The sequence below is a fragment of the Ovis canadensis genome, chromosome 9, assembly GCF_042477335.2.
Source record: "Ovis canadensis isolate MfBH-ARS-UI-01 breed Bighorn chromosome 9, ARS-UI_OviCan_v2, whole genome shotgun sequence".
In the NCBI taxonomy this organism is placed as follows: Eukaryota; Metazoa; Chordata; class Mammalia; order Artiodactyla; family Bovidae; genus Ovis; species Ovis canadensis.
In genome coordinates this window covers 84,340,576-84,355,583 of record NC_091253.1, presented here as the reverse complement: position 1 = coordinate 84,355,583, position 15,008 = coordinate 84,340,576, and the positions used below count along the sequence as shown (strand labels likewise).

The following is a 15,008-nucleotide window of genomic DNA, read 5'->3' as shown; positions in this document are numbered from 1 at the left end:
GCAAAGAGTCGGACACGACTGAGCGACTTCACTTTCACTTTCATTAGTTTTATTTAGATTGAATTGAGTTAGCAACAGGAGAGACCCAGGGTTTCAAATTTCAAAGCCAATAATTTCAAGGATGGAGGTTGAAAAACCCAGCTGCCCAGGAATTCTGCAGGGGTGAGCCAGCCACCTGGATGCTGGACCCTGTGTGGGTAGCTCGCCTAACGCTCCTGCTGCAGCCTGCGGGCCAGTGAGAGCAGGACGATGCTTAGGGTTTCTTCGGCCCCCTTCCTCAACTGTCCCTTTTTAAAATTCCTTTGACAAAAGCTGCGTGGCCGACAACCGGAAGATAGGGTGGATCTCTCTGTATTTATTCCTGAAGTTGTCGTATCATGGCTGAAAATGACGCAGACAGAATCCAGACTGAGAAACTCCTACAAAGAGTACAGGAACTGGAGCAGGAGGTAAAACGACTTAAAAAAGAACAGGCCAATAACAAGGATGCAAACATCAGAGAGAATTCTTCAGGAGCTGGGGGAAAAGCTAAGCGTGCCTTTGATTTCAGTGCTCATGGTCAAAGACATGTAGCTCTAAAGATCGCCTATCTGGGCTGGGGATATCAGGGCTTTGCCAGTCAGGAAAACACAAGCAATACAATTGAAGAGAAACTGTTTGAGGCTCTAACCAAGACTCGACTGGTAGAAAACAGGCAGACATCCAACTATCACCGGTGTGGGCGAACAGACAAAGGAGTCAGTGCCTTTGGACAGGTGATTTCTCTTGACCTACGTTCTCACTTTCCAAAGGGCAGGGATTCTGAGGATTTTAATTTAAAAGACGAAGTCAATGATGTGGCTACAGAGATCCGTTATACCCACATTCTCAATCGGGTACTCCCTCCAGACATCCGTGTGCTGGCCTGGGCGCCCGTAGAAACTAGCTTCAGTGCTAGGTTCAGCTGTCTGGAGCGGACCTACCGCTATTTCTTCCCTTGTGCTAACTTAGACATTGTAACCATGAACTATGCAGCCCAGAAGTATGTTGGCACACATGATTTTAGGAACTTATGTAAAATGGATGTAGCCAATGGGGTGACTAATTTTCAGAGGACTATCTTGTCTGCTCAAGTACAGCGAGTGGGCCAGAACCTGGCCGAGGAGGGATGGCAAGAACCCTTTCAGTTATGCCAGTTTGAAGTGACTGGCCAGGCGTTCCTTTATCATCAAGTCCGCTGTATGATGGCTATTCTTTTTCTAATTGGCCAAGGAATGGAGAAGCCAGAGGTTATTGATGAGCTGCTGAACATAGAGAAAAATCCCCAGAAGCCTCAATATAGTATGGCTGTGGAATTTCCTTTAGTCTTGTATGACTGTAAGTTTGAAAATATTAAGTGGATCTATGACCGGGAAGTTCAGGAATTCAATGTTACCCACCTTCAGCAACTATGGGCTAATCATGCTGTGAAAACGCAGATGCTGTATAGTATGCTACAAGGACTGGACTCTGTTGCACTACCCTGTGGAACAGGACCAAAGATGGATGGGATGATAGAGTGGAGAAATGTTAAGCCCTCTGTCACAAAGCAGACCAGTGCCTTTGTAGAAGGAGTGAAAATGCGCACTTATAAGCCACTAATGGATCGTCCTAAATGCCAAGGATTAGAATCCCGGATCCAGCATTTTGTACGCAGGGGACGCATTGAACACCCACATTTGTTCCATGAGGAAGAAACAAAAGCCAAAAGGGACTGTAGTGACACACTAGAGGAAGAAAATACTGTTTTTGAGAAACCAACAAAGAGAATTTGTGTTGATACAGAACTTAAAAGCATCATTTAAACCACAGAAAACTCACCAAGATCTAGGAGGCAATAAAACACCATTAGGCTAAAGAAGTCTCTTGAACAAGAAAAAGTTTAAACATTCCTTCATTCCTGTACAGAAGAACTAGAGGTAGGAGAAGCAAGAAGAAATTTTTAAATGGACATACATTGACATACACCTGGAAACCTGTGCCTTGTGTTCAGTCATTAAAACCAGAACCCACAAGTAAAAAAATAAAATAAAATAAAATAAAATAAAATTCCTTTGACAACACCCTAGTCACTCATTTGGCACTTGTGTCTTGTCACCTGTCTATGGTTCATTGATTTTTTTTTTCTGTATGAATACTGACTCAGACTAGACCATAAACCCTTCTTCAAGGTAGGGGTCTTGCTTTGAATATTTCATGACATGAGTCTTTGTTCACCTTAGGGACTTCACAGTCAGCCAGGGAAGATTAGTGAGTGAAGAGAAAGCTCTGGGCCACGCATGGATGGTTCGGGGCCATGCCTTGGCTGTCCTCCTCCTCCACGTTCTTCTCTTAGAAACCGTTCCCTATCTGAGAGGTTGCCTCCTCTCAACTTCAGAGATGGCACCTAGACCTAGACCACAGGTCCAGGCCACAGGTACTAACATCCAGAACTTGTTTCCCCATCCACAGCGAGTGGACATGTGACTTATGAGGTGAGCTTGCTGAGAAACCTGCTTTCCTGCTGAACTTGAACCTGGAGCAGTGGAGGCAGGAACTGCTGTATTCAGGATGCCTCCGATGCCTGAGCCTATACATTCTACTCAGGTTCTGGTCTGGGCTGAATTGTCTATCAACCGATAGAAAATACAGAGAGGTGTTATGAGAGAGGGGTGTTATGGAGGCACATATGATTAAATGTCGCACAGATGTATATGTATGTGTGTATATGTGTGTGTGTGTGATGGTTTTTAGGAGGCAGTGACACCTGAACCAAACCTGGAAGGACTGGCAAGGGTAACTAGAGCTGTTTCAGGCAGAAAGTGGCAGGTTTGTATTTGCAACCTGACATCAAAGTAGGTGAGATTCCAGAAGCCTCCAAGGCCTCCACATTGCATTCCAGTGCTTCCCCAAACATCTGTGGAGGGAAAAATGCTTTCAGGGGATATTACTAGGTAGATGTGCAGAGAGACAACTGTGGACAAAATTCCTGAGAACAAAATTGCTCCACTTCCTGGGTTTTTCTGAGCCTTTAATCTGTTAATGTGCATCCAACAACAGAATGCTTTGCGTGCAGAGCACAAATGATGCTCTCTCTCGAACACTTTTGGAAAATTTATAAAGTGCACTTCTCCCTGAGATGTGGAGTAATAAATCATTCCGCAACACTCACATCCCACCATCCTGGGTCTAATTGGCTCCCCAATTGTAAAACCAAATTACATGGCACCCAAGACAATATAAACACACTCGATTGGCTTGATGGATGACTGTAGACTTATCAAGAGTTCCCGCACATTTCAGCCTTCCTCTGTTTTGCATATGAATGACTCTCAACCAGCATTGCTCTGTAGCTCGTTGGAATACAGTTTAGATGGCTGGGACCAGTGCAATGTGCCATGAGGATGTTGTGAATATTGGCTCAGCGGAACCCTCCAAGAAATGAAGCCATTTTTATTAGTGAGGCCATGGGCATTTGCAGAGACCCTGGATGGACAGGCAGTGGCAGGTACGGGGAGCTGGGATTTCAACAGGGAGTTGAAAGTGAAAGTAACTCACTCGTATCCAACTCTTTGCGACCCCGTGGACTATACAGTCCATGGAATTCTCCAGGCCAGAATACTGGAGTAGCCTTTCTCTTCTCCAGGGGATCTTCCCAACCCAGGGATCGAACCTAGGTCTCCTGCATTGCAGGCGGATTCTTTACCAGCTGAGTCACAAGGGAAGCCCAAAAAGGCAACAATCAGGTGTATTTTAGAAAGCCCATTCTTAGGGCCAGGGAATTTGAAGCGGGAGTGTTCTCAAAGACAAACTAGTTGTTAGCAAGCTATTTCTGTAGTGGGGGAGAAATCATTTAGGTGCTGACCTAGGGGCTTCCCTGGTGGCTCAGATGGTAAAGAATCTGCCCATAATGCGGTAGATCCAGGTTCAATCCCTGGGTTAGGAAGATCTTCCGGAGAAGGGAATGGCTACCCACCCACTCCACTCCAGTATTCTTGCTTGAAGAATTCCGTGGACAGAGGAGCCTGGCAGGCTACAGTCCATGGGGTTGCAGAGAGTCAGACATGACTGAGCAACTCACACTATGGGAGTGGAGGTGTCAAGGGACTGGAAGAAAGACAGGATGATCTGAGAAACATTTAGGAGGTAGACCTGGGTCTGAAGCAGCTGTGGGGGGGTGAGAGCAGGGGTTAAGGGATGGGAGGATGATCCGTGACTCCTGGTTTGTTCAAATGGAATGAACCGCTCTGGCCCTGCAGTTCTCAGACAGCCTAGCAAAGAGGAAGCAGTGCAGAAAAGAGCTTAGGTTGCATCCTGGCACTGTCAGCTACTCAGTAGTATGGTTTGTGCAAGTAAGTTCATAACTTGGTTTCTTCACCTGTGAAATGGGATGACACCATCTTGCCAGTATAAAGTGACTGGCACATAGGTGATGCTTAAGAAGAGGAAGCTACAGTTCCTGAGATAGAAAGTCCATAGGAGGAGCCACTGAAGGAGAAAGACAATAAGTTTCATTTTAGAAGCACTGCACTGGAGGTGACTTGGGCAGCCACATGGCGGTTTTCAGTAGGAGAGTGGATGTACAGGTATGGAACTTAAGAGAGAGGTCTGGGCTGGAGAGAGAAACTAGGGGTCATCAAGCTTTTAGAATTAGACCAAAGGAAGGAAGGGACTTCTCAGGTGGTGCTAGTGGTAAAGAATCTCCCTGCCAATGCAGGAGACATAAGAGATGCAGGTTTAATCCCTGGGTTGGGAAGATCTCCTGGAGGAGGAAATGGCAACCCACTCCAGTATTCTTGCCTGGAGAATCCCATGGACAGAAGAGCCTGGTGGGCTATGGTCCGAGGTATCACAAAGAGTTGGACACCACTGAAGTGACTTCACACACGCATACCCAAGGGAAGGAAGTAAATGAGAATAACCTGAGATTGTATGGAGAGAGGAAAATGAAGGTCCCGAAAGAGAATCTTGGGAGTGTTGTCATTTAGGAGGTGAGAAGGAGGAGAGTCAGTAAAAAGTCTTGACATGATGAGGAATCAGAAGGAGGCAAGCTGGAGTCTGAAGACCTAGGTTTGAGTCTCAGCGCCATCATTTACTGGCTGTGTGATCCTGGGCAAACTCTCTAGGCCTCAGTTTTCTTATCTGTAAAATGGGAATTTAACCCATACTGCCTACCTCAGTGGACTTTGGTGAGCTAAGGTTTGTGAAAAAAAATTTTTTTTCATGAAATTGTTTTTTAAGCTAAAAGCCTTATAAGTGCTTCCATGTGATCAGGTTTCCCCTATAGACTGAATCATCCTGGGCCTAAAAACAAGATAACTTCAAGAGGGTCTTGGCAAGAGGTGAGGCTGGCCACACTCACTTGGCAGGAATTACAGCCCACAAAAATGTCTCCTGGGCAATTCTGGGGTTCCCAGACAGGGGGTACCACCCAGAAGTCTCTTTTGCTCTGAGCAAGGGGTCTGCACCCCATTCTGGGAAAACGAACCCTTATACACAGCCTCGCATACTCTCTCCCCCTTGACCCCATCACCCTGGCTACACCTGGGGGGACTAGGAGTGGGCCGTGCTCCTGGGGTAGCTGTCTGGCCAGCAGCTCCCCAAGCCTGCCCTGCCCTCTCTTGAGTAGAGGTCTGGACTCAGAAGCACTGAGGGCCTTGGGGACGGCCTGGCACACCTCCCTGCTGATGGGGGTGAGGATACCAAGGCAGGGCTTCTCTGCCTCCTGCTTTTCCAGCTGTTTGTTTCCTTTCTCAGTAAACCCCTGCTCAGCAAGGCAACCTGAGAGTGCTGCTGTGTCTTGCAGCTGAAAGCAGCCCAATTGTCAAGGGAGAGTGTCAAGATGTCTCCAGAGGGAGTGGGAATTTGCTCAGAGCAAAGGCTCCAGCTACTCGAGGAATGGAAACATGGCTCCGTCTATTGCTGGGGACTGTAAACAAGGTCACGGCGCCTCCCCACAGCAGTCAACAATGCAGCTGGAAACAGAGCAAGGATGTTCTCTCTGTGCCTCCATGGAGGGATCCACTGGACGCCTCCCCAAGTGAAAAGTGTGAGGCTCAGACCAGTGTGTATAATCTATCACTTACATAGCAAAATGCAATCCATAAACTATCTTGGAAATATCACATAGTCTAATGACCTTGGTTGTCTGTGAGGAGGGGAGCCTTGGTGAGAGAATTCTCTCTGTAATAACTTGAAAAAAAATTTTTTAATGTATGTATTAATTTTAATTGGAGGATGATTACTTATCAATATTGTGATGGCTTTTGCCATACAGCTTGAATCTTGAAATCACCTACTTAAATAATCATGTCAAAAAAAAGTTTTTAAGAACATGGCCGATGACGTTGAGCCATCCTGGGTTCGATCCTGAGTTTGGCTCCACAACTTATTGCTGTGTGATACTGAACAAATTATTCCACCTCTTTGAACTCATTTTTCTCATCTGTGAAATAATAACACGAATGCCTCCGGACAGAGCGGTTGTAATACTCCGCCCTGCCTGGCATGTAGTAGCCATTCGGCTTTGGTCGGCTATTGCTGTCGTTGCCAGTCTCCCCATAAGGCCCTTTCCCTTTTCCTTTTAGCCTCAAGACACTTTCCACTTTCCTCCTCAACTTCCGTGCTCCTTAAGCTACAAAACTTCAAAGCAGCACTTTTGTTTGCATTTTTGCTCTCCCCCCGCCCCCCCCCGCCCCCATACTCCCTGGTAGCTCAGTCAGTAAAGAATCTGCCTGCAGTGCAGGAGACCTGGCTTTGATCCCTGGGTTGCTAAGATCCCCTGGAGAAGGAAATGGCAAACCACTCCAGTATCCTTGCTGGAAAAATCCCATGGACAGAGGAGCCTGGTGGGCTGCAGTCCTCTGCTCTACCCAAATTAGCTCTTCTATATACGATGCATATATGTTCCTATATATGATGTAGTTGTTTTATAGCAGGAGTTGGGGATGGGGCACAAGAGGATTGAATCCACATTTTAGCAGTGGAAGTCCTTTTTTTTTTTTTTCAAATGTAGATGTTCTTATTTCTGTGAGATAAAAGGGTAACACAGCCACTGTGAGAGTTACTCCGTCAAGCACAGGCGGTTTGGCACTGCACACCGTAGGAGAGTTGAAGGAACATGCCTGCTTATTAGTGTGTGCGTGTGTTACTGCTCGGCCAACTGCCAGTGTATTGCATCGCGTTCTGCTCTGGGTATCTCGCTGAGGCCTGAGAAGAGGAGAAGCAGGGTCATGGCCGATCCCACAGTTCTATTTGGGTCTGCACCTAGCTTTTCCTCCCCTCTCATTTCCATGAAGGAGGTGTCCCTTCCATATCAAAGCCCAGCCCTACCCTGTGGATTGGATTCAACACCTCTAATCTTCTCAGGGACCTTGTTCCCTTGGAATCCTCCTTCTGCAGCAGTTCAAAGGCTGTTCAGGGTACGGTGGTGACCCTGCAGATATAATTCCTTTTTCAACTGAGAATTCTAATGCCTGAGGCCCGGAACAGGTAAGAGGTGGAGGTAGGATTTGGATGAGGTTGCCTGACACTGCTCCACAGGTGCGTGCATGCTCGGTCATGTCTGACTCTTTGCAACCCCGTGGACTGGAGCCCGCCAGGCTCCTCTGTCCATGGGATTCTCTAGGCAAGAATACTGGAATGCGTAGCCATTTCCTTCTTCAGGGGATCTTCTCAACCCAGGGATCAAACCCACGTGTCCTGTGTCTACTGCACTTGTTGGTGGATTCTTTGCCACCGAGCCACCTGGGAAGCCCTACTTTTTCAACAGCTTTCAACCAATTCTCCTTGTTTTAATGCTAGTTCCTAGCCCCTTTGCCTTACCCCCACTTTTTAAGTTTCCTGGTGCCACCACTTCCTCAGACTTTGAAGATGTAAACTGTGTTGGTTTTAAGTTTTTCCACTGCTGGCTTCAAAGTCAGCTTTCTTCAGTCTGCTCAATCAGTTAAAACTTATCTAAATGGTTTCCAGCTCTCAAATTTTTGTGGTTATTTTATTCTGTCCCCTACTCACCATCCCTATGGGTTTATGTTAAACACAATCACTTTATCATTGTTTTTGTGGGTTTCCAGGAGGAAAACGAGATGCCTGTGTTCTCTTGCTCATTAACCCTCTCTCTACGGCTCTGAGTCCACCCCTTCACTCAGACCAAGTTCACCAGTGACCTTCACGTTCTCAAATGAAGTGAGCTGTCTTTCACCCTTGATTACACAACGTCTCAGTAGCCTTAGTCAACACTGAATACATTCACATACGTACTTCTACGTTTATAATGGAAAATCAGCAAGGACCTCCTGTATAGCACAGGGAACTCTGTTCAATGTTATGTAGCAGCCTGGATGGGAGGGGAATTTGGGGGAGAATGGACATACATATGTGTATGGCTGAGTCCCTTTGCTGTCCACCTGAAATTGTCACAACATTGTTAATCGGCTATGTTCCAATATAAACAAACAGCTGAAAATGAAATAAAGGGTTTCTCTGGTGGCTCAGTGGTAAAGAATCCCCCTGCCAATGCAGGAGATACAGGAGATGAGGGTTCAATCCCTGAGTTGGGAAGATCTCTTGAAGGAAAAAATGGCACCTCATTCCAGGTTCTTGCCTGGAAAATTCCATGAACAGAGGAGCTACGGTCCATGGGGTCCCAAAGAGTCAGACATGACTGAGTGACAAAGCACACATCCACACTTGCCCTAAATCCTCCTCCCAAGAGGCTTCTCAGCCTTTCAAGCAAATAGAGCCCACCTGAGCCTATGTCCAATAGGTTAGATATATTCTGACAATTTTGCTGTACCCTGTTCCCCACCACCATTACCTACTTTTCAAACATTCTGCAATCATTCCAGGTCCTGCCTTTTCCCCCTAAAATGTCTGCCTACATTTTAGGGGCCAAAAAAAATGCACTGTTCTTTCTGTATGGGGGTATTAGTAAATACACTTTAAAAAAAGCCTAAATTTCTGTTCTTATTTGAGGTGCTTTGATAAGTGTGAAACCACCTGCTGCCTGGCCTGTGTGCTGCAGCAATTCTCTGATTCTTCAGTGAGCTGCTTACTGGTAGCTGAGAACCTGAAATTCACATCAATTCATTCAGCCTTCTGAGAGAATCTATCAGGAGGTAAAATCAATAATGCAGATAATTCAAACGTTCTACCAGCCCACACATAATTTCTACTAGCTTGTTTCTCCCCAGTGCTGCCAGGATAACACCCTATGCAACACAGATAATAAACAAAATCAAATTACTGCTCTCATATTTGTGGCTTGTTCCTGGGTTTGCTCATATGGTTGTTTATGAGGGAGTTCTAAACTGTGGAGGGAGTATTTTTCACCTTATTTCCAGTAACTGTTCTATTTTGCTCCATTTCAAATAGGATTACTCACAGAGTAGACACTGCTTGGAATTGGAAAATTTCTCCCAAGGTCTTTATTAATCTTCATTTTTCTCCCGTGGACAACAGGAGAGCACGCGTAGTTTTCCCACAATGGGATTGCCCTTGGAGAAGACCTTGCAGGTGCTTCACTCAGGGCTGTGACATGAGCAGCTACTTAGACGTTTGTGGGTCACCAGCCCAGGAGAACAGCTCCTAGATGGGAAATCAGCATGGTGATCAATGTGTGTGTGGACTTGGGTGTCATAAAGGCCTGGGTTTAAATCTCAGCTTTGGTGCTATGGTTGACACTGATTAAGACTTGACCTCTCTAGGTTTCAGGGTTCTCATCGTGACATTGGGGCTTTTAATGGCACCTACCTCTTAGCGTTGCTATGAGGAGTAAATGAGCTAATCCACGTTCAAAGTGCTTATTATACAGAGATTGGGACATACAGAGAGTGAAAGTGAAAGTGTTAGTTGCTTACTCATGTCTGACTCTTTACCCACCCCATGGATTATAGCCTATGTCCATGGAATTCTCCAGGCAAGAATACTGGAGTGGGTTGCCATTCTCTTCTCCAAGGGATCTTCCTGACCCAGGGGTAGAACCTGGGTGTTCTGCATTGCAGGTGGATTCTTTGCATCTGAGCCACCAGGGAGGCCATCATTAGTCACAGGAGCTGGAGGATTGCCGCTCCCCTGAGTATACCTGTTCTAGCCTGGAAGCCAACTATGTGCACCCCAGGGCCATCTGATCCACCATCCATCAGAAAGGTCTTCTTGTGGGGATGGATGCCCTCCAGTGGGCCTGGTATGTTTCCATGGCCACCTTTGGGTGCAAAAGGCAGCTGTATCTGTGTAGAAATCTGGTCTTATCTGTGAGCTTTCTGCCTCTCTGGCCAGAGGTGGAAATGCAAAGAAAGGGAGAAGGGCCTCTGTTAGCTTGTCCCCACTCTTTGTCTGCTTTCTGGATTCCAGGGCTTTAAGGACATTGCAAAAGAGCAGATCCGGGCAGCAATGTGAACAGCAGGACAGAAAGAAGACCCAGTGGTCCCAGTCAGTCAAGGAATAACAATGATAAGAATAAAACATGTTTAAAGATTAAAATCATAGCTGCCACCTATTGAAGACTTGCTATATGTTAGGACTTATGTTCAGAACTCTGCATGCACCATTCCCTTCTCCTACTGTGAGGCAGGTCCCATGCTTTTCCATGTCAGAGATGAGACTAAGACACAGAAAGGTGCCTATGGTCTCAGGTAGTAAGTATCAGAGCCAAACACAGGTCTTCTTGAGGGGAGAATGCACAAAACCTTCTAAATCCTTGGTTTACCTACCCCCCAGCTGATGCAGGGCTCAAGGAAACTCATGTGTCCAAGGATGTTCATTGTAGATACTTGGACAATGTCCCTAGTGTGTCCATCAGCAGGGGAATGAATGAACCGTGGTTGGAATACTCTGCGGCCATTAAAAAGATGACATGATTTGGGCTTCCCTGGTGACTCAGACAGTAAAGAACCTGCAATGCAGGAGATCCAGGTTTGATCCCTGGGTCAGTAAGATCTTCTGGAGAAGGGAGTGGCAACCCACTCCTGTGTTCTTGCCTGGAGAATCCGCGTGGATACAGGAGCCTGGCAGATTACAGTCCATGGGGTTGCAGAGTTGGACACGATTGAGCTACCAACCACAAGCACAGTACAGGCAAAGCCAGATGAAGCCCCGCCGCCCTCAACTGGCTGTGCACCAGGAGCTTCAAGCTTCTGAACAACCTCCGCCTTCAAAACACCCGGTGGACTGCCTCGGCTTCTTTTCCATCAGCTCCAGAGCTGCCAGCTCTCTGGGGAGACAATGCTTTCTCCAGATTACTACAAATGAAAGACCTGATTCTCTGCCTGCTCTTTTTTTTCCCCTTCCCCTATTTACTATAATCAGGAAGTCATGTTTTTCATTTAGGATAAGGCAATTATTTTTCTGCTGCTGAAGACTAGCAGAAAGCAAACTGAGCCTCATTTTCACATTACTGTTATGGGGACTGAATTGAGAGATGACCTGACTTCTGGGGTCTCACCCCCTCTCTCTTCTGGATCTATACTTTATCTGACAAAGGCATCAAACAAAACAGCTGCCACCAAAATGGCATGGGCAGTGTAAATGACTGTGATCCTTTGTTCCTCACCGGGGAAATGATGAACAGAAGTCAGCGTCTGCTGCCCTGGGCCCTGCTGTCGTGTGGTCTAAGTTTATGTATAGGTCTAGTTAACGGCCTGCCCTGCCTGAAGGAGCAGTGTAATATATATGGAAATCAATTTGTATTTTTTTCGCTTGCCTGGAACTCATTTTTTAATTTGCTTTGACTGAATAGGCAGGCAAGTCTTTGCAAAGGGAAATGAATAAGAAACAGCAGATCTCTTTAGTGATCAGAAGTCCAGGTCAACTGTAGCATGATTAAACAAATAGCAAACAAAAATGGTCTGAAAGTGCTTTCTTTTCTTTCAGAGAAAGAATCTCAATGATCTGGTCTACTGTGTACAACGTGAACATTTCTGAGAACCTTGGAGAGCCCCAGGAACCGAGTTGCCTTCATGGGTCACGATCAGAGCTGAGGAAAACATTCTGTTCTACATCTTGAGCTTTGCCTTAGAAATCCAAGCCCCGCGCTCTGGGCTCCCAGCATTGTAAACTAGCAACCTTTGTTCAAAAGCCTCAGCCACAATGTATTCCCTCTATTTCAATTCTTCTCTTTTCACCAGATTATGTTCTTAAAGGTGTCTGCCAAGATTCAAAACACTCTTGAGATTAATATGCTGTCAAAACTTTCATGGGTTCAAGGTGAAGGCACACTTAGAGAGAGCTGATGCATGGAAATGGGACCATTTATCTGAATAAACACCATAGAAAGCACTATTCAAATCCATAAAAAATGTTCTTTCTCCAAACTCAGGAAGAAGCTGCATTCTGTCCTTCCCTTCTTCTAAAGAGAATTAAGACTCTGTGTGTCTTGACTAAAATGTCCAGGATCTAATCTTTCTCTCCCTGACATTTAGAGTAACCTTTGATGAATTACTCAACCTTTCCTCATTCGAGATGAAGAGGAAGTGCAGAGGACAATTATTAATTCAGCCACTACAATGTTAGAAGACATAGATAATGATGACTCTAAAGGTCCTTAAGAATATGTAATGCTAGGTGGATACTTAATCAAAACCTTCTCTGGGTTTTCAAAATTCTCTTTGGAATTAGTTCTGTGTGAATATGCCTCTCTGGATCTATTCTCATCTCGAAATGAGTACCCCTCCTTTCAAACTCTCACGATCTACAATTTGAAGTTGTTCTGACAATTAAAAAGATCACCTGCCCACTGCATCATCACCAGATTTTCCTCTCCAGGCCATTTCCAGAAGGATGTATCTCATATTCCTTTGTGAGAGAACAAGCTGGTTATTCCTTACATCTGATCAACAAGCGGTACTATACAGAAAGGAAGTGTAATGAAATCAGAAGCTTGGAAATACCCGTAATGGCTTTGTCTCATGTTTTTATTTGGGATATAATAAAGTGCCACACGGAGGAGGCGAAGGCACCCCACTCCAGTACTCTTGCCTGGAAAATCCCATGGACTGAGGAGCCTGGTAGGCTACAGTTCATGGGGTTGCGAAGAGTCGGACACGACTGAGTGACTTCACTTTCACTTTTCACTTTCATGCACTGGAGAAGGAAATGGCAACCCACTCCAGTGTACTTGCCTGGAGAATCCCAGGGACGGGGGAGCCTGGTGGGCTGCCATCTATGTGGTCACACAGAGTTGGACACGACTGAAGTGATTTAGCAGCAGCAGCAGCAAAGTGCCACAGACATTAATCCAGGCACTGAGAGAGCTTCTGAAGATATTAAAAGAACTTGCTAAATTTCTTTAGAATTAACCTAAAGGAGCAGACCTTTCTTCTCATGAGAATTATTTGGTTTAAAGATTAGTGGAGGGAAAATTAATAGTGTTTTACTTCACATTTCATTGCCTGTATAAATGTTTTGTGGTACCATATTTAATTGCTTTCTTCCCCCCCCCAAATTCTCTCTTCCACCTTTTCTAGCCTCTTCAACCAAGTCAAAAGCTCACGTCTCCTTTTGCCATTTCAACATTTCAGTTTCCCTTTCTTGTTTCCACTCTAGTTGTCATGTTTTCCCCATCATCTGCATCACCTGAATTCCAGGTGCGCTGCGCCTTTCCCCCAGGGCATGAAGTCATTCTTCAATGGTGAGAGATGCATGAACTGGCCCATGTCAAATGGTCAAATGACACTTGCTGATTATTCACCCAGATGCAGGGAATGGACTCAGATTTTGTGCTTTGGGATACTAATCTTGAGCTCTCTTACTTTAGAACACAATTACAATTTGTAGAATGAGGATGTGTCAGCCAGCCAAGACTGGGGATTGGGAGGTGTGCTCAGTGGAATGCTTTAACATCCCCTCGAGGGAGGGCAGGGACCAGCGTTCTGGTTTGTTCCACTCACTCTGGAGCAGTGGGGTGCTAGTAAAGGGTGCCCAAGAGACTGACCTGGGGTCTGCACCTGGAGGCCAGAATTACTGCTGCTACTGCTGTTCATCTATATTACTTTTTCACTTGGAAAAATGGAAACTTCTAAGGCAATGAATCTATCTTTACTCATTTTCAGATGACTGATCCTGGTGGGAGGTTTGCCCTGGATGCTGTCTGCCTCCCGAAAGGTCTCCTTTCCTTGACTCATCACAGTGGGCCAGAGCCTTGTGATACTGGGCTCGAAATATGACCTGGAGGTAGAATGGATTTGGGTCCTCAAGCTCTCTGCTCTGGTTTCCATAGAAATGAGTGTGTGTGGGAGGCAGTATCCACCACAAGAGGTCTTAGAGACTTTATTTTGAGAATCCCATCATGTAACAAATGATGTAACACTCAGCAAAAGTGGATATTTTTTTTTGCATTTTTAAAAGAAAACTTTATTGGGGGTGTGTTCTTATCACACACACATATAAATAATTGTATTCTTACCTTGTTATTCTAATTGAAAGCTGAAAGTTGGAGGAGGGCATAGCACAGGAATTGACTCCTCTATCTACTCATGACAGACTGGTCACTTGACCCTTTAGTGGAGATGGCTGTCAATTGAAAAAAAAAAAAGCACAGCCTTAAAGTTGAGAATTATGTGTTTCTTTTGGTGCACAAAACAGAGGACTTAGGCCCAGAAGACAGCCCCTCAGATAGCTCTGAGGGACTGCTCTGAAAAGGTAAGGTAGAGGCCAGGATATGTAGGGATTTTTGCAACAAAAACAAGGTAGTAGGAATATCAAAAGATTACTGTTAATTAAAGAAAACCAGGCATCTCAAGTTAATGAATTTAGTGCTCTTCTATATATGGGCAGATGTAAGAGTTTGAACTCACTGGAATCACGCCTTTGCTATGCATCTTAACTATCTGGGGCCAGTACCCTGCTTTCCTCAGTCCTAAATCCCCTCTGGGTGCACAGTTTGTGGCTGCAGTGGATGATGGCTAGATGGCTGCAACGTCCTTTATTTACGTATACAGTAGGCAACGTCTGTAACCCACAGCTGGATGTCAGTGGCTTGCAGTGTTTGCCTCTCTGCATTAGTTGCGCTTTGCGTC

The 15,008-nt window shown here is 45.6% G+C and overlaps 1 protein-coding gene across 1 annotated transcript; it reads left to right on the top strand.

Moving 5' to 3' along the window:
* The first annotated feature begins 313 nt into the window (after nt 1-313).
* Nucleotides 314-2,061, top strand: LOC138446281 (tRNA pseudouridine(38/39) synthase). The gene has a single exon (XM_069601134.1). The coding sequence runs from the start codon at nt 378-380 to the stop codon at nt 1,821-1,823; it is 1,446 nt and encodes a 481-aa protein (XP_069457235.1). The 5' UTR covers nt 314-377; the 3' UTR covers nt 1,824-2,061.
* Nucleotides 2,062-15,008: the final 12,947 nt, after the last annotated feature.

What these genes read in the sequence shown, in the direction of transcription:
- LOC138446281 (XM_069601134.1), top strand. Translation starts at nt 378, where the DNA reads ATGGCTGAAAATGACGCAGACAGAATCCAGACTGAGAAACTCCTACAA.